Source organism: Mauremys mutica, chromosome 11 (assembly GCF_020497125.1).
Source record: "Mauremys mutica isolate MM-2020 ecotype Southern chromosome 11, ASM2049712v1, whole genome shotgun sequence".
Classification (NCBI taxonomy): domain Eukaryota; kingdom Metazoa; phylum Chordata; order Testudines; family Geoemydidae; genus Mauremys; species Mauremys mutica.
Genome location: NC_059082.1, coordinates 68,365,508 through 68,390,702, shown reverse-complemented (window position 1 = coordinate 68,390,702; position 25,195 = coordinate 68,365,508). Strand labels below are relative to the sequence as shown.

At 42.0% G+C, this 25,195-nt stretch overlaps 1 protein-coding gene across 1 annotated transcript in view; it reads right to left on the bottom strand.

The window, feature by feature from the left end:
• Positions 1 to 1,183: 1,183 nt before the first annotated feature.
• XYLT1 (xylosyltransferase 1) overlaps positions 1,184 to 25,195 on the bottom strand; it is a 322,454-nt gene continuing 298,442 nt past the window's right edge. Inside the window, exons 10-12 of the mRNA XM_044980506.1 lie at positions 24,923 to 25,118; positions 15,374 to 15,707; positions 1,184 to 1,918 (exon numbers count right to left, since the gene is read on the bottom strand). Of these exons, the coding sequence (XP_044836441.1) occupies positions 1,596 to 1,918; positions 15,374 to 15,707; positions 24,923 to 25,118 (853 nt within the window). The 3' untranslated portion in view covers positions 1,184 to 1,595. The remainder of the gene's footprint in view (positions 1,919 to 15,373; positions 15,708 to 24,922; positions 25,119 to 25,195) is intronic.

Genomic DNA, 25,195 nt, shown 5'->3' with positions numbered 1-25,195 from the left:
ATTGTACTCAAGGGACCACAAAATAAAAGTGCACATTACATGCAAAATGCTTCAGCTGGAGATGAATTTGCATACAAGAAAAACATTTTTAAAAGTCCTCAGAATTTAAAATTGGATTTTTTTCAGTGTTGAAAACTCAGGTTTAAATGATAGATCACATCCGTATTTAAAACAGGATGCAGCCTGCCAAAGAGTCAAAAGGGTCAATACACGCAAGATTAGAGCTTGTTGATAATAAATAAATAAATAAAATAAAAGCACTCTGAAGAATGGCATTTGCTCTCCTTCATTCAATTCATGGCTTCAGTCAGGAATCTCCATTACACTCAAGGTGCCACTCACCACAACCTTCCAGATGTACCATGCAATCTCAAAACTATCCTTCTTCGTGAATGTTGGCAGATCTGGGACCAATAGAGGCAACTAGTGTTAGACTAGTTAGCCACTACTTAAAATAGTGCAGAATCACCTTGCTGCATAATTAGGTCCCAATCTTTCGCCCACTGAAATCAATGGAAAAGCTTCCAAACCGAAATAATTAAGGACCAGATTCTTCCACTTTGACTAACTCAGAGTAGAATCTTACACTGTGAGTTGGCCCATTGAATCCAATCAGGCTACTCCTGGAAAAGGAGTAGTCTGCCCTGCCCTGCCCTGTGAGCGGGAGTATCACAGCCTGGGTCTGAGCATCCACACATACAAGCTGCATGTACAAACCCCCTGATGTATGTGGAATTTGCACACCCATTTATATGCAGATAGTGTTCTGTGTGGATTTTTTTAAAATGCAGATTTCAGTGGGGACAAGAATCTGGACTTTGGGTAATGAGAATACTGCAAGTGGTGCCCAGCCCTTGTGATGACTGATGACTAATCATAATAGGAATAAAAAATTAATTTTATAACAACTCATTTTGTTCAGAGATCATCAAATAGATGAGAATGTCTGACCTCTAAAAAGAGAGAGGAAACTTAATTCACCACTCTGTTAGTCTGGTTTCTATGCCAGTGTGATGCACTCTGGTCTGAAACTGGAGTTAACACAATGATGAATCAAGCCTAGAATTTCTTAACATTATACAAATAGTCAGGGTGTGTCCCAATTTTTTAACATCTTGTAAAATGTTTTGACCATATTTTATAGATCATTCTTCCCTTGAAAGATATATTGGAGTTTCCGGTTATTTATGTTAGCAAAATAATTAAAATGTAAAATATTCAAAATATACATAGGTATTTTTGACAGAAGATATTTTTAGCAGCTGCTCCTTTTTTACCCTCTGAACATACCAGATGTGCTATGTTACCATGAAATCAGAGCAAGAAAATGTTGGAGCCTTTTAGATACAAAGTGAATGAAGTAAGGTTGTGAAAGAAGAAAGGTCGTAAAAGATACAGAGGAGATGCACAGCGCTACTGAAGCTTAGACCAATGTATCTGAAGGAGAAACAATGCCAAAGATTTTGCCAGATTTTATATATGGAGACGAGAAATAGATAACAAAATGTTTCATCAAGGTTTTGGAACCTGAAGTCAGATTCATATATAAGCAAGGTTAAATTCTCTTTTAAAATCTGTGCCAAAGGTACCAGATGCTACCTCAAACGCCCATCAGGTTTAATGGGACCCAGCTCTGACTTAGGGTCTGGGCTCAGGGAGCTCCAGGCTGTTTGACTGCAAGCCTGCATGACTGGACAGGAAGTTGGACCTGTGCTACAGACATCCACCGCTGACCATATGCTGCTAACCAAGGTGTCCACCCAGTTCTCCAGCTTGGTACCTATGAGCGCTGCATTCTTTTTTGCCTGGTCCACTTGAGCTGCTTTGATAGGAATATTTAAAACCGGATTCAAGCCTTGGAAGCTCTGCTCCATGTATGCGTTCTTAGGAGGCCCATTATGCAACTTCATGGATTCTTCTGAAAATACAAAAAAATAGAGCCCTGTAACAAATACAGCATTTGGGATAGAACTCTAGGGCCTAAACAAAATGCAAAGGTTACTGGTGCACCAAACTTCATTTTCATAGTGTTGACCAGGATGTTGAGATTGTCCTGTGTAACCAGGATGTGTGGTCTGTTGGGCCCAGGCTTTCAGAGCTCACATGCTCTAGGCTTTCCCATGCTCAAACAAACCCCCAAATCATGAGACGGCTGCATTATCAGAATCATGAGGAGGTTGGTTTGAAAGTAATATTATCATCATTAATTCTTTGTATTACCATAGCACTGACGAGCCCTAGTCATGAGCCAAGACCTTATTAAATGAGGTGTTGTACAAACACAGAACAAAATGACAATACACATCCCAAAGAGCTTGCCCCGGTTACAAGAGAATCAGATAAAATGGGTGAAGTTCGGAACTGGAACTTAAACAACACTCAGTTCTGTTCTGAGCCTGGACTCCATAACTTCCAACTGGGTTCTATCCCGACAGCAAGCATAGATGGGTGGACTGAGTTCATCCCTCAGATGGTGAAATGAGGACAGTGAAATGAACGGGAGGCCTAGAAAACCACTGTGACCATCACATCAAAGTTGGAGGATCAAGGGACTGTATTTCAAAGGAGAAAACTGTTTAATAATATTTGGTACAAAAAAGGCTGCCAAACTTTTTCAGACTTAAAGTGTTATCTTAAAGTGTTTGGTATGGGGAAATGGCTGAGACTTGGGGCTGTTTTTTTCTGAACAGATTCACTCCTCTCTATCTTTGAAAGACTGCGGATATGTCACCATACCTTTATCAGCTTGACCTGTCTCCAAAAACTGGGTGGTATCAGTCCCAGAACTTGGAAAGATAACGTCTGTGTTGGACAGTGTAGATGGGGTTGATGTAATGAGTGTCCCCAATGTGGTTCCTGGAAGCACTTCAGGTTGAACCGTTTTTATTGGAAACATATTTTTAATAGCAATCACATTTCAAGCTCTTGTGTGAGTAATGCACTGAAACAATTTCCTAATAATACCCTTCAGTGCACTGTGGTTTTTTTCCTTGCTGTAATTCTTCTAACTTACTAAAATGTGGCCCATTGCCCAAAATCTTAATATTCGGTCATATCTATGAAATTACAAAAAGAAATAAAACAGAAATGAAAAGAAAAATAAATCTACTTAAGGCAAATACTAAGGCTATGTCTACATTTAAAATGCTACAGTGGCACAGCTGCTGCTTCAGAGTGTCGACACTCACTACTGTGATGGGCTGGGTTCTCCTGTCAGTGTAGTTAATCCACCTCCCCAAGAGGTAACAGCTAGGCCTAGCCCGGTCCATACCAGGAGTTAGGTCAGCACAGCTACAGCTCTCGGGTGTGGATTTTTCAGCCCCCTGAAAGACATAGATATGCCTCATTGACTTTAGTGGGACTATTAGTAGAGTAAGGTGCATGGAAGCACAATCTGGCCCTATAGAAATATTCACTATGTTCCTTTTGCTAAAATGCCTTACAGGTGTGAATTCTCAGTTTATACACTTATTTCTTTCAGTTCTCAGTTCACTTCTTGTAACATCAGCACTCAGCGTTGCATAAAGGATTTGCTTAACTTTGCCAAGATACACATTGTCTAGAACACAAAATGGGCTCATTCAAGTCCCTCCAGGGCTAGGAAAGTCACACTATGTTCAGATTTCTTTTACAGGCCAGGAATCAAAGGCTAGTGTCCACAATTCCTGCCTCATGTCCATGCTGCTCCTTTATTCATCTGAAAGCCTATTTTAGCTAAGATTTTGCCTATCCCCAAACCCATTAGACAAAATAGGCTTGTGCCGTACAGATCTATGAGACGCGCGTGTCTGACAGAGGACTGTAGTAGGAAACAAAACAAGGACACATAATTCAATTTCCTGCTTTGGAAGCAACTAAATATGCAAGATTGTTTGTAAACCTATTAATTAAAAGGGAATGCCTAAGCAAAAGAGCAAAACAAACAGAGTACTATAACACTGCACTGACAGAGGTGCTGCCTTTCAACTCAAACACAAAACCAAGGAACTGGCCACTTGTTACAAAATCCCGTAGCACTTTTTGCTGGAATAAGGGTATTAATCTCTGGGTCCTTGACAAAGTTGAATTTGAGCAATTATATTTTGAATTCATAACTCTTTGTAGTTGCATGATATTTTGCACGTCCAACATTAAATTGTTGTGTTGCTCTGCACTATTGAGCAGTTGCTGTGTTGAGTCACGGAGCTTGCTGCATTTCAATGGTGAGCAATACGATTTTGGCGTACCATTTGTAAAAGTTTATAGTGCATTTTTAGATGGACTTATGTGAAAGGTATTCACAAAATATTATTAGTAGTATATATCTATGCAGGAGAAAATTGCTTAACAGAATACTCTGCTTAAGAGAATAAAACAATATTTCCCATTTGATAGAAGTCCTGTTGTAGCACAAAGTGGAAAGCTTTTTCTTTGGTTTAAAAGACAAGGTGTGGAATTCAATAATTGCACTACTTAGATCTGGAACTTTTCATCCACTGATCTTAAACAGTTTTACCAAGTTTGGGCATCATTATCCTCATTTAAGACAGAGGAAAACTGAGGCACAAAGAGGCAAAGCAACTTGTCCCGTGTCACACAGCTGGTCACTGGCAGAAGTGAGAACAGAACTCAGATTTCTTGACTCCTCACTGATAGGATCACACTGCCTCCCATAGGCAACTTTTGTAAAAGATGCATTATGCTGTGACCCAGGGACCCCTTGACGCCAACTGGCAGAGGACATAAGGGGTGCATAGGGGTTTATAGGCATCTCCTGGCTCTAACGTCTACATAAGAGTGCACCAAAGCATGGCATGTGAGGCCTCTATGAACAGCCAATAAAATGTTGATCATCCTAATCATTGGAGGATGTAATATGATATTTACGCATGATATTTAAGGACTTATGTGTCTATACTGAAAACTATCTTCTTAAGGTATGTAAGTTAAGGCAGCTCACCAGAAAGTTCAGGCGAAGTGCAGGAGACAGTTCTCTTCCTGGATGACCATTGTGTAATTTACAATGTGAGTCTATCTGCATACAGAGCCACCAGCACAGTTTGCAAAAATTAACAGGAAAGACGCCTACAGGAAAAAACAACGAGCACAGAGGAGGCTGTCCTTTTACGAGTACAGACAATGGATTGCTGGAATACATCTAGGATACAGGGGCATATCCAGGAAACTTCACCTAGGGCACAAGTTGCCAGTCTACATGTCTTATGACAGAGGGTCACAGCCAGTCAGGCTGTAAAATGCTGGGAGAAAGACTTTGGGGGTATGCTAAACTCTACAGGATCAGGTTACGTAAGGCTAGGTTCTAGAATGCCTGTTATGATTTTATTTAATATGTAGCCATTTGTTCCCATTAAATCTACTTGCTTCTTCTCAAATCTATAGTCTTTGTTAAATAAACTTATTTTTTTTCCACTGTAAACATATCTAAGTGCTGTGTGTTAAGGAGAGTGGTGATCCTGAGATGAAACTGGCAAGCTAGGGTGTACTACTCCTTTGGGACCTGTGAATTCTGTGAGCAACCAGTGGAAGAGGGACTGGACACTCCACGGGGATGCTCAGAGGTTGGAGTGTGCCCATCGCTTTCCTGGAGAGGGACAGCAGAGCCTCTGTAGGCCGAGAGGGGAGTGCTTGCGGTGCCCATGGCTGGTGGAGTTGGGGAGCTGACTCTCGGCAAGCACAGACATTGCTTCCTCACACTAAAGCCAGGTGGTAGCAAGGTGCCTCGCAATCCTGGGTACTCCTAAGAGGCATCACATATGTAGCTAAGGCATTGATACTGTATATTAAATTGGTATATATGGCTCTGACCTTGCACTCCTCCCACAGGAAAAAAAGCAAGGAGTGTAAGATAAATAAAATACATTTTACAGTAAAAACAGTCATGGTCATAACATACTATTGATAATTAATTACTCTGCAGTCACTAAGCCAAATTCTTTGTCAGAGCATATCCCAGTGAAATCCCTCTGATTTCAGTGGTGGGCATGAGCTGTACATCAGTGCAAAATATAACCTATTCATTCTAAATTACATTCTTAGGATAAAAATTGTGCTTCGGTTTTTGTTGATTCTCCACACTGAGTGCACACGTGACTCCTCAGTAGCTTTTCCTAGTATAATTTCTCTCTCTCTAATGGCTGTGCGTTCCATAGTCTGTTGCAAAGACTAAAACTTCAGCTTTTGGGTCCTTCAATGTGCGGAAAAAGAAGTTAGAGAGCTCGACAGAGGAGTGGAAAGCGTGGCTAGCTTGGTGCATAACACTGTTTTTGTAATTTTTTAAAACAATACAGATTGGAGTTTTTCTTGAATTCCACTGAACCCCTCAGGCAAGGAGGTAATTTTTTATTGACATTTTGTTTGTCTTTTCTTGCTGCAAACAAGACAGTGTTGCATTTGCTCATTGTGAAGCTAATCGGCTTCTTGTCAACTAGATCTGAACTAAATTTCTAAGCAAATCCTTTTGCCTGTAGGGTTTTTCTCTGAATGAGAGCCTAGTGAATAACTGTTCTTCTGAAGCAATGTGTTTGCCTGCTGCTGTTATGTTTATCTGTCACATTACCTCTGGTTTCTCATCAGACACCTGAATTCACAGCACTTGTGGCACTAGGTGTTACCATCATTATAATCCTTATTGGTGCAATTTGTATTGATTGAGCAACTGCGAGTAATCATTGATTTCCTCCCAAAAGAATTAGCAAAATGAAAGTTTCCCAGTATACATTAAACCGAATGGTCTATAAAAATGGATTATTAACTCACTAACATCAAGTAACAGTCACAGGGCACTGGGGTACATATGCAGAACATTGTTATGACCCTTGGGTTCTATCAAAAGGGAGTTGTGGTTGCAGGGCACATGATTAGGAGGAAACATATTGCCCATAGGAAACCAGATTCCTGCCTCCTAGGCAGGAGCAGCAAACAGTTGAGACCCTGGTTCCGAGAAATGACAGATGTGGTGTCTCTCCACAGTAGCCAAGAAAGGGCTTTCCCAGAGGCGATGTATTTATCCTCCCTTTCCCAGGGGAGGACAGCAGGAAAGTGTTGTGTTACCAAGTGTTGTGTAGTATATTGAGCCCTTTTTTGGGTCTTCTGTTTATTAATCAACCTGCCCTGAGGAAAGGGATGGGGAAAAACTTGAGCACTTGGGCTTTACTCAGGGCTTGGCTACACTTGCAGATGTGCAGCGGTGGGAGTTACAGCTGTGTAGGGAAAGCGCTGGAGTGTGGCCACACTGACAGCTACCAGCGCTGCAGTGTGGCCACATTTGCAGCGCTGTTGGGAGTGGTGCAATATGGGCAGCTATCCCAGCGTTCAAGTGGCTGCAATATGCTTTTCAAAAGAGGGGGGTGGGGTGGAGTGTGACAGGGAGCGTGGGGGAGACAGAGTGGATTTTTGGAGCTGACACTGTGTGAGCTCCCTGCCTTGCAAGTTCTAAGGACTGGAAGATACACAGCACCAACCTTCAATCATTTTAAAAGTCTGGACCCCTTCCCCCACCCCTCTCTTTTATTCACTAAATACAAATAGCCTTCAGACCAGATAAGCAGCTGCTCCAAAACGGACTCCCTCCTCCCCCCTCCCCCCCGCGCCGTGTTGCTTCTCTCCTCAAGCAAACACTAGCTGTGAACATTCCAAAAGAATCCCCCTGCCTGCCTCTGCTGGAGCAAACAGTAGCTGTGTTTGTTTTTTAGATAAGCAGCTCCGGGAGCCCGGATTTCACAACAAAACAGCAGAGTGGCTGAACAGGCATTCTGGGATACCTCCGAATACCTCGGAGGCCAATTATAGCGCTTTTGGTGGCCACACTTGCAGAGCAGTGCTGCATCACCAGCACTGCAATCCTTATACCCCAGGCAGAGCAGGAGTACAGCCAGCGCTGCACCCAGGGAGATGCAGCGCTGTATGAGCCTTGCAAGTGTGGACGGTGACTAAGTTGCAGCGCTGTAAACCCACCACCAGCGCTGCAACTCTCCAGTGTAGCCAAGCTCTCAGGTTGACTTTAGTGGTGACTCTGCCTGCGGGCTCACAGTAAGCTAGTTAGCTTTAGGGTAACAGATATTGTATGTGTGTTAAATGCATGAGAATGGATTATCATCACTTCAGCTGGAGAACACTGCAAAAACCTTGCCGTGAGTTTAAGCTCAAACGTAAACATGAAATTGCTTTGGCTTTACTCTTCCCCCTGCTGTTTGTTCTCTCTCAGGATGTTTCATATGTAATAGAGAACTTAACACAGCACAGAGGGGACAATGTTGTTGCAGGATAACTGCAGCGATGCAAGCGACAGAATGGGCTAGCCGCCCTGAGTACATGCACCGGGTTTCAGATAGGACAGTGCTCAGGCTGGATAGCCCACTCCTCCATTTATGCAGCTGTGGCTACAGAGTTATTTTTAGCATGCTAGCTTAATCAAAACTAGCACAAGTATGCCTACCCGTGCTGGAAGTTACTCCTCCAGCTCCAGTGCAGATGGACCCTGAGACTTTGGGCATGTCTACACTTTGGAAGTGTAATTTCCAGCTTGAGCAGGCAGACCCATGTTAGCAAGCTAAAGCAGAAATGTAGCCGCAGCAGCATGAGGAGCTAGCTGCTGTGAGTCTGATCTTGTCCCAGATGATACGTATGTACTTGCGGCAACCAGCCCCTCCTGATGCTGTGGCGACATTCTCTTTTTTAGTTCTGATTGACCTAGCACAGGTATGTCTCTTTGAGCTGGAAATTACATCTCCAGCTTGAAGTGTAGACATACCACAAGTGACTTGCCCAAGGTCACACCGCAAGTCTTTTGTGGAGCAGGGAACTGAACCCACGTCTCCCAAGTCCCAGCCACTGGACCATCCTTCTTCTCATACTCCTCCCCATATCCGTCAACCCCCACAACCCCCACTTCAATAAATATCCTCACTGATTCTATTTTAGTCCTTGCATTGTTCCGATGTCCTCTCCCCAGCTCCTTAACTCTGGGTCTCATGCTGATACCTGCCTCTCTGTGGGGATGGAGAACCAGCTGTGCTGGTCAGGCAGCGTGAGGGGAAATAAGGAGATGATGCAGGGGACTGAAAGGATCAAAATGCAGCCAGTGCGTTCTGTGGCCTGCGTGATAATTACCAAGGAGCCTGAGGCAGGAAGGGGGAGAGCTGGTAAATGGAGTTGATGAGAATAGTTTTAAAAAACAACCAAGCGTGAGACCTAATAAGCTGCTGCCTGTGATATGTATATGCAGCAGCGCAGGATGCCAAACAGCAAGGAGCCATTTTTTACATGCTAATGGCTTCTGAAGTACTAATGGTTCATGAGATGGAAAAGGGATGGGTAGCTGGAAATGATGGTATATGTGCAGGATGATGGGAGAGAGAGGTGAAGAAGGAGGGAGACACACCAGTTTTCTCTTAACGTTACTGTAACCAACATGGGATAAAAAACTGTTAAGATTGTGGGACTCAGACCATGTCTGGGATTTCTCTTTCTGCCCTGTCAGCAACTCCACCCTCCAAACATATCAAAGTACAACCATTTTGATAATCCCACTATAACAAAGTGCTATGCTCTTTGGAATCACATAGCATTCTTTACATTTAAGTAGACACCGTAGTGCTTTAACTGCAAACCTATGTAATAACTACAATCGCCTAAATCAACACTAGTTCCTACACAAAACGTTTTTCTTTTTGTTAAAACAACCTAGGAAATTCACTGAAAGAAACCCTTTGTTAATGCAGAGTTAAGGTTGCCCAGTAGTACTTTGTGCCCTTCCAGTATGTGAAGTTCAGCAAAACTCAAACCTCTGAAAACCAGGAAATAGAGAGTTACGGTACACACAAATATAACCTTAACTTTGCCCTCTAGGACAATGATCTAATAAGTTCATAACACACATACTCACTGTAACCTTAAGAAACCCTCAATACCTTAACTACACATGATGTTTCCCAGGGTTATGAGGCGCCTCACTACCTCCTGGCTTTAGTGGGAGGAAGCCATGTCTGTGCCTGTCAGGGTCAGCTCCCCAACTCCACCAGCAAAGGGGTCACTGTTTTGTAACAGCTACTTCTTACAGGCCTGACAAACTCACTACAGCAAGGTTTCTCAAACAGGGGTCGCCGCTTGTGTAGGGAAAGCCCCTGGTGGGCTGGGCCGGTGTGTTTACCTGCCCCGTCCGCAGGTCCGGCCGATCGCAGCTCCCACTGGCCGTGGATCGCTGCTCCAGGCCAGTGGGAGCTGCTGGAAGCAGCACAGGCTGAGGGACGCACTGGCCGCCACTTCCAGCAGCTCCCTTTGGCCCGGAGCAGCGAACCACGGCCAGTGGGAGCCGCAATCGGCTGGACCTGTGCACAGGGCAGGTAAACAAACCAGCCCGGCCCGCCAGGGGCTTTCCCTACACAAGCGGCGACCCCTGTTTGAGAAACCCTGCACTACAGCTAGCACAATGCTTTCATGCTACTTATCCATAAATGATATCCTATAAGATCTTAAGTGAAAGCCAGGATCATGCTGATCATTAATATTGTTGTGAAATGTGTGTACTTATATTATGGAAAAAGTTATATATGCAAAATGAAAACATGGTCCTAAAGTCTAAATCAAGGCAGAGTTGACAACCAGGTTTTTGCCAGACAAAGGATGTATGTTCACCTGTCTGCCTTGGTTGACATGTAAATTAAGTACTGAGGGACAACACAACGGAAGCCCTGTTTGTATATGAAGTCAACATGAGGATGTGATGGCAAATTAGAGTCAGCATAGCAGGGAATAAGCCCTGGGGGAGGCATCCTGAGGACAAACAATGAATTTTGGGGGGGTATAAAGAGAAAATAAAAGGACACCCCTTTATCCTGCACCCAAGGAAGTAACTGAGCAGTGTGACTACATTCATGAAAATGGGATCCCAAGCAGTGTAGGATGGAAATGATGCAAGTAAATTTTGGGTGAGATGAAATTGCTCTTTAGACAGACTATTAGCCTGGTAAAGTTAAATTTAGTCTCTAAATAGTGTGCACTGATGTTGTTTTATATGTAACCTTCTGTTACTATTATCCTCACTCACTATCTTTTAACCTTTGATGATAAACATATGATTGTTGCCACTATAAATATATCTCAGTGCTGTGATGTTACACAGGAGCTGTTCCTCAGTTGTACACACCATATGGTTTGATTCAACGTCCCCTTGGGGATTGAAAACCTGGTATTTCTGTGAATAGCCAGTGACAGGGGCTTGATATCACAGGGGAATGCTCAGCGACTGAGGTGCACCTATTGTTAACCTGCAGAACAAAGTGAGGACTGGCATTGCCCTGAGGAGGTTAGTTGGGTGACTAACATGCTAGTGTAAGTTAACCACTGCAATTCTCTCTCTCAGTTGCTGGAGGCAGGAGGTAACAAGGCAACTCACAGCCCTAGGCACCCCAAGAATGAATCACACTTGCCTCCTTCCTTTGCATATGGTGCAGCATACTCAGGGAATAGAGCACATGATCACTGTAGCACAGAGTCAGACGCCTTCTCTTTGCTAAGACAAAACTTGTGTTTAGGTGAGCTGTGCTAAATAGGAGCAATCTACCCCTGCTCTGCCCTCAAACACTGAGCCTGCCCCACAGAAACAGTCCTAACAACTACTTTCTACAACCCCTTCACTCTTACATACAGGATTCCATATAACACAACACTTTTACCTACATAACACCTGTACACCACCCTCATATCCCACCTCTTTGCTGACAATCTCCATGGTAAGATGAACCCTTCACATTGCTGCTGACATGTTACACAACTCAGCGCTCAAATGAGGTAAACTGCATCGCTCAGGGTATACATGCACTGGTTTTCTTTTATATGCAGTGAGAGGCAGATCACCTCATATCATGACAGTTCTGCCAAGCTTCTCCGCCATTCAGTACAGCTACACCTGACACAAGGAACGCAGCTGGAGAGCACCACATAAATCCAAGTGGCTCTTGCCAGCTCCAGGTGACAGAATTAAGGTTGTGCTGGTATGTATTTCATGGCAAAGTCATTACAACTTTGTGTGTGTAAACAGATAATGTTAACGTAGTATTCCCTGTACTTTATTCAGGAAATATTGCCCAAACTGTGATAACATTCATTGCTTGCAAAGGGAACTGTAAAGATTTTAAATAGTTTTCCCTGTAACACAAAATACTTTGCATTAGGTAATAAAATAGGTAATAACTGGAGATATACCAGTCTCCTAGAACTGGAAGGGACCTTGAAAGGTCATTGAGTCCAGCCCCCTGCCTTCACTAGCAGGACCAATTTTTGCCCCAGATCCCTAAGTGGCCCCCTCAAGGATTGAACTCACAACCCTGGATTTAGCAGGCCAATGCTCAAACCACTGAGCTATTCCGCCCCCCATTCACATACTATCACTTTCCAGTGCCAAAGAACACTGCAAAATTAAGTAATTTTCAAAAGACCTCAGTGAGTTAGGTAAATATGTTTTATTACCACGATCCCCCTTCTTTTAGGCAGGCAAACATTTCTGCCCACACAAGGGGTATTTGCCCTTGTAGATTAGGCATAGGGAATTGTGCATGACTGCCTCTGAAAATCTGGGTGAAAGCGATTTACCAAAGGCCTCAGTAGAAGTCAGAGTAAGGACTAGAACTCAATAGTTCCTTGTTACTCAGTTCTCTATCCCACATCTCCATCACAACTGGAACCTGATCCAAAGCTTCTTGAAGTTAATAGATGGACTCTCACTAACTTCAGTGGGCTTGACTCAAGCCCCCATTCTTCATCTTCAGCGAGGAGATACAGGGAATCCTACATTTTTTCAGGACTGGAAAGTCTGATGGCTTGATTTTCCACATGGAGCATCCAAAAATGCGCACACACACACACACACACACAGGCATACACTGCTTGACTGTGTGCACCAATCAGGTGATCTAACCAGAGGCCCCATCACTGTAGTTCTGCAGCAACCACTGGTCAAGTCAGGCATGTAATTATCCATGTGTGGGCAACTGCCTGATTTGTGCAAACATTCCCTGCAACTGCAAGTGCAAATTATGCACAGTATTGTGCACACATTTTTGGTGTGTAGTTGTGTGTGCCTTAGTTTGGAAGTAAGATCCTATATCTATAGTATGCTGGAAAAATGGGTCTAGCATTAAACCAAACATGTACAGTACTGAATTGTACTATGAAGCCAGTTTTTGGAGCAATAATTCATTTTCCAAGGCAGAACATATGACAAGAATTCTAGTATTTAGAAAATCTCTTAATAAAAATGAATTGCTCTGTTGTGTTCTGTTGACAATTCCTGAACGTGATGCTGATGTGTAATTTTTTTTTCAATCTTAAGACAAGACTAATAGCATTGTTCCTTGATTCTATAAGCCTTTTTGGCAGCCTTTGTATTGTTTGTAACTGTAACAGAAATTGTTCCTTTAGAAGTTCTAATTTTTCTGCCATAGCTGTGCAATGCCCTTATTTGGCACAGACAACTGTTTAAATAATAAAGTGGTGACAAACTGACAAAAGCTGGGAAATCAAAGCTAAATGACAATTTTCCGCCTGGAGCACAATATTGTGACTGAGTGGGAAAACAACAGAGATTTTCATTGTGAATGCTGATATAACCTTAACTACAGTGGTGTCTCTCTATCTGCCCCTGGAATTAATTTCTCTTTCATTTTCACATCAAATTTCTGAGATAACACGTCACTAGCAAAGCACTCTTGACGCTTTTTTGCTTGCTTGCTTTTAGCAAACAATATTGCTTCCAAGCTTTATATCCAACACCTGTAGTAAACTACAATTACCACAGTAACTCTGGCTGTTTAACAAAAAGTATATAGGCCTTATCTTCTCCCACTGAAGTCAATGGGTCAATTTTTTTGTCTGTTACATCAGTCTAAATCTGGAGTAACTCCACTGAAATCAATGGACTCATTCTGGATTTAGAATTTGAACCACTGCAAGTTTTGTCTTTGACTTCACAGAGAGAAGCCTCCTGAGTAAAGTCTGGGAAATGCTTGATTGTCCTCTGGGACCCAGAGCAATGTAGCGAAAAGAAGCAAGTTTGTAACTGCTACCACAGCCTGGGTATGTACCACATCTTCTACTCAACCTATTCAGACAGTTAAATTAGCAAAGAACATAGAATAAATTAATTTAAAGGAGACAAATCAGTAATACCCACATTTAGGAGCTGGTTGACTCAAGTGCCAAAAATGTATTCCATCCAAACATGTTAGAAGGAAAAAATCAGTAAGTTAGCTGTGGTAAAAAAATATGTGGAATCAAGCTCCTGTTGAGGAAGATTAGGATTGCATTTGCTCTCAGCAGTTGCCTGGTGATATTTGCATTACTGAAGCAGCATGTTACACTGTAAGGTAAATGCCTGACTCAGTTTATTTGCTCCTCTGTCAGAAAGACGAAGAATTTCTGGAAACTAAATAGGATAGTTTATATATTTGGCCACTTTACAATGGCTGATGCTATGAATATTAATGACATTTCACAGTGTAAAAAAAGGTATGGCAAAGATAGTCACAGCAACAAACTTGCTCTGATCTCACAGGTGTGACTTGGAAGTGCTTTCACCACTTATAGGCCAATATACTTGATACATGATAAAGAATATCAAATAAATGGATTTTCTAATGGAAACTGCAGTCAGTTCTAACAGTATTACAGAGGAATAGATGGTTCAGACAGCTAGATGATTCTGTGGTAGGAAAAGAAGTACCCTTCTTTTAAGAGAATAAGCTTTGGTTTGGTCTTAAGCATTTTGGGGTCACCTAAAATTTCAGATGCACAGGATCTTATATTGAGTGTACAGGGTAGGTCTAGACAGCTATGGGGAAAGGTTGGAACAGTTGTTTGGGAAGGACATATCACAGGTAATTTTGATGAATCCAACATTTCAAACTAATATTCTTACCATTATACACAAGGACTTTGTCACGCAAACAATATAAACAGTGTAAACCTCTTTGAACAAATAAGTGAAAGCAGCAGCAATGAAAGGAAATTGTCTATTCCTGTTTGCTTGTATTCTTAAATTATGGTTTGCATAGTTGCTCTTTGATCATGAAATGTCTAAAAGTTCTTTAGGTTCTGGATTGTGTATATTTTAAATCCTTTATTTTATAGAAATGAATGGTCTTTTGTCTAAAGTTCCTATGTTTTACAGAATAGATTCAGCTACTTTCATTCATCTTCAAAACAGAGGCTTCTTCATATTTAATATCTAAACTATTCCTTTTGTTGGTACTTTTCCTGTGTAGTGGTACTGTGATTTTTAATCACAGCATTGACAGTGAATGAAATATTCTTTGATACTAGTACTTTACATCTATTCTGAAAACTTTTAATACCTACTGTACTTACAGAAACCACTTACCTTGTTTGATAGGTTGCCTGTTGGAGAATGTAAGAGGAGTAACAAGGAATTTGGTTTCAGCTACAGGTACCCAGTGGTGCAGAATTTTAATGGTCCAGACTCCAGGCCGCAGTGGCAAATTCAAAGGTGGTTTGTAGTGAGTAAATTCTGCACTGGATTCAATCAGGATATCATATGTAGCTGCGATTACATTGATAGGGTCCACCCAGATCACAGTGACTGTGACATTAGGGCCTTTTCCCCACTTCTGCATGCCAACCGGTTCGTCCATTGGCCCAATAAGTCCTCCAAAGTTCCGAAATATCCTTTCCTTGGCATCCCAGTCAGTGCCAATCTGAAATTAAAGACAATATTACTACTACTGTTGTCTCTGTAAACAAATCTAAGGTCCTGATCCTGCAAATTCTATCCCACTCATTGACAGGACTATTCACATGCTTAAACTAAAAATGTGTGTATGTGTTTCTAGGATCAGGGCATAAATCTATGTTATTTACAGAAACACACACACACTACCTCTGGACAATGACATGAATCAGGATCTGTCCGTGTTATAATACTGGCATTAAAACATGCTTTGAATGGAAATTCAACAAACAAACTTAAATTTGGTAGCAAGATTTTTAAAAATTAAAAAAAGCCCATTTGCAAATATTAAAGTTTGCAGATTATTGATCCAGAATGAGAACTTAGAACATTTAGTGTTTAAGCAATAATAAAAAAGATTAATTTATGGTCCAAATGTAGCTACTGAAGATTCAGTACAGTAGCTTTTGTCTTTAATCCATGTGCACTGCCCAGTACAGACACTTTGCAATGAGAGATCAGAGCTTTTTAATGTATTGTAAGAAGTAAGCACAAATTAGCTTGACAAGGGAGCTTAGTTTTTACACATGGACACATTAGCAGGAAATCCTCAATCCTGAGCTGGATGCTCAAAAGACCATGTAGACATGTAAATGCCTGTTTTAGGTACATAATTGCTGATTTGGGCAGCGAGATGTTGTTAAGATGCCCATGTTTCAAAAGTTAAAGCAAGAACTGCAATGAGTCCAATGACCTCATATGGGTTTGAGTGAGCCTTTAACTAGACACTGTGTGAACGGGAGAGGTTCTCTCTCTATTTTGTTTTGCTTTTGTTGTTGAAAGAGGAAAATTAATTTGGAAAAATCTATAGTCGGAGAAAGGTAAGGAAACCGCAGACTCAGACTGGATTCCCATGCCACCCTTTTGCCCAGCACTGTTCATTAACCAAACATAATATACCGAACCTTGATTGCCAGAATCGTGTAGTTTGAGCCCGATCCAGTTGCTTCCAAAGTCAACGGCTTCAATGGAACTTGACTCAGGCCCTACTTAATTTACAGATCAGACACTGCCCCCGAGCTCCTCAGCAGTCACAGCACTCCCTTCCTGATTGGTACCAGGGGATTATTACTGGTAAGCCCTATTCTTACTGTCACAGCATTAACATTCTTCTTTTATTTACTAGCAGTAAAGTAGCTGATTCACATCCCACAGTAAATATTTAATAGACCTTTCATTTTCCTAGCAGCTTTCATATTTCAGTGCTCTTAATATGGGATTTAATGGCTCACCTGTAACCCACGGATAATGTGAATTTACCAGCCTTTGCTTATACATTAAAGAGAGACTGTAAACAGATAGCACAAAGGCATACCTAATAGTCAGCCCTTTCTGAAAGGCATTTTTTTCATCCAAACTGCCTATTATAGCATATGTTTATGTATAACTATCTAGCTGTGGATAGCCACACACACATGCGCAGGAGCCTTCCTTCCTGGATGACTGAGGTGCTAAAGGAGTATTCAAGGAAGACAAGGCCATTGCAGAGAAGCTAAATGAATCCTCTGCATCAGTCTTCATCGCAGAGGATATGGGAGGATCCTGACACCTGAGCCATTCTTTTTAGGTGGCAAACCTGAGAAATTGTCCCAGATTGAGATGTCAGTAGAGGAGGTTTTGGAACAAACTGATAAATTAAACAGTAACTAGTCACTAGGACCAGATGGTATTCACCCAAGCGTTCTGGAGGAACTCAAATATGAAATATATTAACTGTGGTATGTAACCTTAAATCAGCTTCTATACCAGTGAGCAGTGGATAGCTAATGTAACACATATTTTTAGAAAACAGGTTCAGAGGCAGTCCTGGCAATTACAGGCCGGTGAGCCTAACTTCAGTAGCAGGCAAACTGGTTGAAACGATAGTAAAGAACAAAATTATCAGACACACAGATAAATATGGAATGTTGGGGAAGAGTCAACGTGGTTTTCATAAAAGGAAATCATGCCTCATCAATCTATTGGAAATATCTGAGGGAGTCAACAAGATTGTGGACAAGGTGTCCCACTGGATACAACCTACTTGGACTTTCAGAAAGCCTTTGACAAGGTATCTCACCAAAGGCTCTTAAGCAAAGTAAGCAGTTATGGAGTAAGAGGGAAGGTCTTCTCATGGATCAGTAACTAGTTAAAAGATAGGAAACAAAGAGTAAGACTACATGGTCAGTTTTCAGGTTGCAGAGAGGTAAATAGTGGGATCCCCCCAGGATCTGTACTAAGACAAGTGCTGTTCAACATATTCATAAATATGAATATGGAAAAGGAGGTGAATAGTGAGGTGGCAAAATTTGCAGATGATACAAATTACTAAAGATAGTTAAGTCCAAAGCTCACCGCGAAGAGCTACAAAGGGATCTCACAAAATCGGGTGATGTGGAGACAAAATGGCATATGAAATTCAATGCTGACAAGTGCAAAGTAATGCTTATTAGAAAAACATAATCCCAACTATACATACAAAATGATGGGTTCTACATTAGCTGCTACTACTCAAGAAAGAGATTTTGGAGTCATTGTGGATAGTTCTATAAAAACATGTGATCAGTGTAAAGTGGCGGTCAAAAAAACTAACAATGTTAGGAACCATTAGGAAAGGTATAGATAATGAAACATAAAATGTCATAATGCCCACAACTTTAATATTGTGTAAAGTTCTGGTTGCCCCATCTAACTGGAAAAGGTGCAGAGAAAGGCAATGAAAATAATCAGGGGTATGGAACAGCTTTCATACAAGGGGAAATTAAAAAAACTCAGACTTTTCAGTTTAGAAAGAGATGACTCAGGGGGGATATGAGAGAGATCTATAAAATCATGAATGGTGTGGAGAAAAAAAAGTGTTATCTACCCCTTCACATAATCCAGGGGTCACCCAATGAAATTAATAGGCAGCAGGTTTAAAACAAACAAAAAGATGTACTTCACACTACACAGTCAACCGGTGGAACTTGTTGCCAAGGAGAAAAGGTCCATCAGTGACTATTAGCCAAGATGGTCGGGGATGCACACCCACACTCTGGCTGTCACTAAACCTCCAAGTGCCAGAAGTATCTGGCACTGTATCCTGTCAGAGACAAAATACTGAGCTAGAGGCCGATAGGAACGGCCATACTGGGTCAGACCAAAGTTATGATAATGTTTTTCCTTCCCACGAGGGTAGTGACCACCCAAAGCTGGCCTGCCACTAGACTCTTGAACTCTCTAAGTTCTCATCTTATCTTAGGAGAACTAGCCACCCAAACACAATGTTTGGGTGCTGATGATATACAGCAGTACAATCTCTGGGTATGCACTGCCATCAACACGTAGGCCCCAAAACCACCCACTCCACTCACACTGACTGAGGCGATCATCACGGTTTATAGGTGAACTCCTGCAGATGAAGGGCACAAGCAGAAACCTAGAATGCCAGCAGTGCAATAACATTCTGAATCCACCTTCTGGCAGCAAAAATGCCTCTTACAGGACTATATCACTGCAGCAAAGGAGGCAAAATGAGCCTTCCTCTTCTCCACAATCAATACAGCAGAATCATGGCCAGTAGAGCCTATTTCACATAGTGAACCGGCTAACCCAGATTTCATAGCCCAGACCCAAGCATGCACTTCTCTGATAAGATCAATTGCGTAACTATGGAGCTAAATTGGAAAGAAAATTCCCTGACCAGACTGTATTATCCACCTGAGTGTGGCCCTGTCACACTTGCTGAAGATCAAAAAGACCTGAAAAATAATGCAGCCACAGCCTATGGAATGGATCCATGACTCTCCTGGGTGGTAAAAGCCAGCAAACAACTATGTCCACTACTAACAGGAATGGCCAATGTCTCCTTCAGAGAAGCACACCAACCTAACTCCTTCAAAAATGCAATAGCTCGCCTAATCCTCAAGAAGCCTACCCTTAAATCCTGAAGACCTCTCAACTACTGTTCTGTCTCCAACCTCCCTTTCTTGGGCAAAATAATTCAGAAGCTAGTAACCTCCAAAAACATGTGATATCAGCTAACATCCTAGATGTCTCATAACCAGGATTCAGATCAGGACACGCCACAGAGACAGCTCTGGTGAGACTAAAAATGGCCTTCCTTTATCCATTCACACAGACAAGAGCTCCATGCCCAGCAGAACTCAGACTGGCAATTAGTAGCTGCCCTCACCTCTGGGGTTCTGCAGGGATCCATACTGGCCTCTCTTCTCTTCAATTTTTACCTGAGAGCACAGAGAGACAGGGAGATGCCATGGACTCAGTGGCCAGCAGTGTGCTGCTGACACTTAACTACAGTAGAACTTCAGAGTTACGAACACCTCGGGAATGGAGGTTGTTTGTAACTCTGAAATGTTTGTAACTCTGAACAAAACTTGATGGGTGTTCTTCCAAAAGTTTACAAGTTAACATTGACTTAATACAGCTTCGACACTTTATTATGTAGAACAAAAATGCTGCTTTTAACCACCTTAATATAAATGAAACAAGCACAGAAAGTTTCCTTACCTTGTCAAATCATTTTTTTAAAAAACCTTTCCCTTTTTTTAGTAGTTTACATCTAACATAGTATTATACTGTATTTGCTGCCCCCTCCCTTTTTTGTCTCTGCTGCTGTCTGATTGCATACTTCCAGTTCCAAATGAGGTGCGTGGTTGAGAGGTCAGTTTGTAACTCTGGTGTTCTACTGTATATATCTCATTCTCAAATGTCAGCATGCCTACCAGAAATCAGCTCTTGAATGAAAAGCAGCTGGCTGAAGCTGAATCCAGGAAAGACCGACATGATGCTTCTCAGAAAGGAGAAATGCTCTGAAGAAGTAGGAGAGTCACTGTCTCCACCTTCCACTGAAGGCATACAGTTCCAATTTGTCAGAATGGTGTGAAACCTGGGGACGCTCTTTGACTCCTCACTGAGCTTGGATGACCAGGTTAGCATCAGTATCTAAAAATGCCTGCTTTGTCCTTTCCTTCCGGACAAGGACCTGGCTGCAGTGATCCATGCCTTCGTCACCTCTACGCTGGATTACTGTGATTCACCAGATGGAAGCTGAATGTGAAGGTGATGCACAGGCGCCAGCTGGTACAGAATGCAGTTGCCTGCCTTCTCCATGGTTTAGGCCACCAGGAGCACATCAAACCCATACTGATGTCTTTCCTCTGGCTCACAGCCGGCTTTTGATGCCAGTTTAAGGCTTTTGTCCTAATTTTCAAAGCAATTAGTGGATCAAGGCCCAGCAACACTACAGACCACATTTCGATCTATGAATGATTGACAGCTGCGCTCCTCCAGGACAACGCTCATCAGAAAGCCCAAGATGAAGCATGTGATAGCTGCGCATAAAACAATCTTGGACAAGGGGATCCGGCTACAGAACAATTTTCCAGAAGGGATCAGAGGAATCCAGAGCGTGATTGTCTTTAGGAAATGCTGCAAAACCTTCTTCTTTGACCAAGCCTTTCCACCATAAAAATGACACACACACAACACTGACACCCCTTTCTACCACATAAACCCCTACCAATGAAAAAAAGCAACCACACAAAGACCCTACCTCAAGCGGAGATTTTACCCCAAAAAGGGAGATGTGCCAGAGACTCAATAAAATCCACTAGGGACTTCGCTATTGATGTTATGTGGAAGATGGTCAGATACTACAATGATAGGCTAAAGCATAAAACTTTAAGATAGACTGAAATCCCATACCTCAGCCTAGACGTAACATGAAGGAGTCCCTAGTCTAAGGAGTGAGGGGTGTGTTGGAGACACAGGTGTGGTACAGCTGGAGCGCAGTGAGGTCTGGCAGTCTCAAGCTTTGGTACATTCTTTTGGGGACCTCAGCTAGATGATGTACATTAGAGCAGTCCAGGCACTGCTTTAATCTACACTGGGGCCAGGGCCACTGCAGATCAGTCCACAGAATCAGGAAATCACAACCAGCTTCTTGATGTCCTCTCCAGACACACACACTCTTGTGCTGAGCAGATTTCAGTGCAGGAGAGAGGCTGAGGCTTTCAAGTTGTAGCATTTTATAGTGAAGATGATTTTAAGCAATTTTAAGAACTTTTTATCCCTCCCTCCCTCTGAGCCCTGCCCTAAAACATTCTTAAAATAAGTTTTGGATACGTATGTGGAACACACGGAGAGCATGACGATGTGGGCTGGTATCAAGGCTTCATTAACAGTCATTTGGGATAAGTTGCAGAGCTCTCTTGCGGCTTTGACATTCAAGAGTAAATCGTCTATTCCAAATCCACAATGGAAAAGCTTTTATACCACATCACATCGTATGAAAGTTTTCCATAGAGACAGACATATACTATAGACCTCTCTCTTAAGGTAGATTATTCTGGGCTCCTGGAACAAGATGTGAGTGCTGGGTATACTTGGGAAGCTGGAATTCTCCCTTGTCTCATTGGTATAAAGCTCCTGTTTCCATCCTTGTTCAATCCCAAGATAAAATTATGCCTTGATTATGGGTTTGTCTCTCATTGCTCTTCATAAGCAGGACCATTAGGTTCACACAATGCACACTAATTGTTTGCCACCTGGTTTATTTTATTCTCTGTGATAAATCACAACTCTTAACAAGGCCAGAAATGAACGTAGTGTTCCAATGATACAGTTAGAGCTGAAGTCTTTTAATACTTTAAATTAAATCAATCTTTCCCCCTCCAAGTGCATTAAATTTCAGGTTTCCTAAGATATAGCACAAATCCAGGTTTGCAGTAGATGACAAGGACACCCAAACAAATATACAAATCATTTTTGAGGGGTAGGGGCTGTCATTTGATGAGGATGGAGGGGGGGAACCCTAGCAATTTTTTCCCTCTGATGTTTCCTCTAATCATAAAATTCGACACAAGAGTGTGCTCAGAATCTACTGTGCAACTGCAATTCTGCCGTAAACTTTGCCAGCACTTTGGTACCTCAACACTAGCACTCTCATAATGTTTCTCACACTCACCTTTCTGTCTCATGCTTGTATTGGTGTTGTGAAAAACCTGCTGGTCAAGAAGCGGAGTTTGAGGAACAAAATAGGGAAGCGTAACCATAATAGTAGTAAAAGCAGCATGAGCCCGATTGGAACTGTAGTGATCCTATCACCCATGCTATACTATTGGTTGTATGCATGGACCACAATGATCACTGTAAACTTTAACTCTTATCTGCAGCACATTTTGAAGCAGTCTCCCTGTGCTCTTCCTGCTGGACTCATTTGTGTGAGCCAGCAAAAGTACTGTAGTGCCCAGCCAACAACCACCTTGCCAAGTTTAATTCACCACCTGATCGCAAGAAGAAAGTTATTGGGAAACGCAGCACAGATATGGCATGACGAGCATAACCATCATCCTGAGTTTTCTGTCTGGTTGCTTAGCTCACAGCCTTTGATCCTAAGACTGTTGTAGTCCTCATAGTAGGGGCACGGATTGGTTTATTTGACAGCCATGAGATCTTTCAGAAACAAGCAATGTCATTTAGCATGACGATGGATCGGTTCTGGAGCTTGTCAGCCTTGACTGAAGCCAATGGAGTTACTCCGTATGTACACGAGGGAGCAAAGCTGGGTCCAAAAGCAGAGAGATCTGTCTTCCAAGGGGAGTCAGAAAATAAAGTAAATGATTAAATGATGATTAAAATGATTGGCTTTGTGCTTCCTAGTCTTTCTTAATATGAATCAACTGCGAAAGGAGAAAACAATCTGAGACGCAACAAACAAAACTCTTTTCAAGAGTATCTGGATGACTATTTTCCAATGAAAGAAAAATTTCCTTCTGACGTGAGAGGAACTCACCAAGTGTCAAATTCTTCTCTTGTTTATACTTACATGACTCCCACTGAGGTCAGTGGGGGCACAGGAAATGCATCTTAGGACAGATTTTGAACCTTTTCCAGGAACTGATATAAGTCAAGATTTATTCTTCTTCTTAACACTGTCTTTAAAATGGATACCCGAGTACTTTAAACACATTTTGTCACTCAGCTAGATGAACTGTTTCTGTTGCTCACCCACGTGTTTTCAAACTTAGAAGCACTTAAATCAGGAATTATGCTAAAGTAGAATTAAGAACCAAACAAACAACAGAAGTGCTACAAATCACAAGAAATACAGCTTGTATGACAATTTATCACTGCACGAAATGGCAAGTCAACCATCAGACACATTGATAAACAGAACGCATGCCACATTCATCTTCTTAATGGGACATTAATTTCTTGGATTTGCCACGCACACCAAAACACTGAATCCTACCTAGGCCTTTCTTAATTGCCCAAGAAGACGATAATTTATGGAGTTGGCCATAATGACTGGGAACAAATTTGTTCAATCAATGTTATGCTTTAATTGATATTTGTGGCTTAACAAGAAACATCAAGAAATTAACTGTTTAGACAGTTATATGTTTAAAATACAATATAGATGTCAGATTCTATTATTGGTCTATTTCTCATGATGTATTTTAGGGGTACATTTTTTACAGTGTGTGTGTCGGATAATGGGACGAATCCCAGCAGGAAATAACAGGATTTGTGGGTAAATCTCAGCCGTTGCTGTGATAATTTTCTCTTTGATGTTCCTACATCAATATTCTATCCATACTCCCCGACTTTACCAAATTTTAATTTTTTCAGGGTGATCACGAGAGGGAGAATCTAATAGCACAGGCTAGAGAAAAGAGCTGGCTCCATCACACAGTCCACCTCAATCTGGAGCTGCAGTGCCCTTTCCCCCCCCCCCCATCCCCGAGTCTCTCTGGAAGGGAAATTGACACGGATGATAAGTCCTGTAAGGTACTGACCACCTGTTGTGAGATAACTGCCCTCATCTGCCACTTAACTCAAGGGGATCTGACGGCATTTACAATATTGCAGGAAGTGCTCACCATGTTACACGGTTGGGCCATAAACCATGATTTGCATCAATATTTCCTATGATGAAGGACTTGTGCATTAACGCACTGAGACACTCTGCCTCAGACTTGTCTAAAATGCATTTGAAAAAGTTGATGAATTGACATGCAAATTCACCAGTTGTTTGTCAAAGAAGTGGCTGATTGGTTGGGTGTTTTTGCTCCACTAATTGGCAGGCTGTGGGCATTTTTTTTTGGCTTGACTGCACAAGGGGGATGGGGTGAGGGATTGTACCAAAAATGTGCCCTGGCTGGCAAAATGGCTAGGACTGCTCTAGTTAGGAATGCTTACCTCTGAAAACTGCAGCCTTCCAAAATCACTTGGTGGACTAGCAATCTTAAACATTTTCTTTGGCATCACCCAAGTTTCCAAAGTCTCTAGTTTACTGACAGCCAGATTTGTTGCATGATGTTTGATTAGGAAGCCCTGAAAACGATCAGCAAGGAAGTAGAGTTGGACTGAAACTGGATGGCCCATGGGATAGTACCTGTAAAAAACACAGTATACGCACATGGACATGGATTATGAAAAATCAGACACGTGAAATCACCATTTACTTCATGC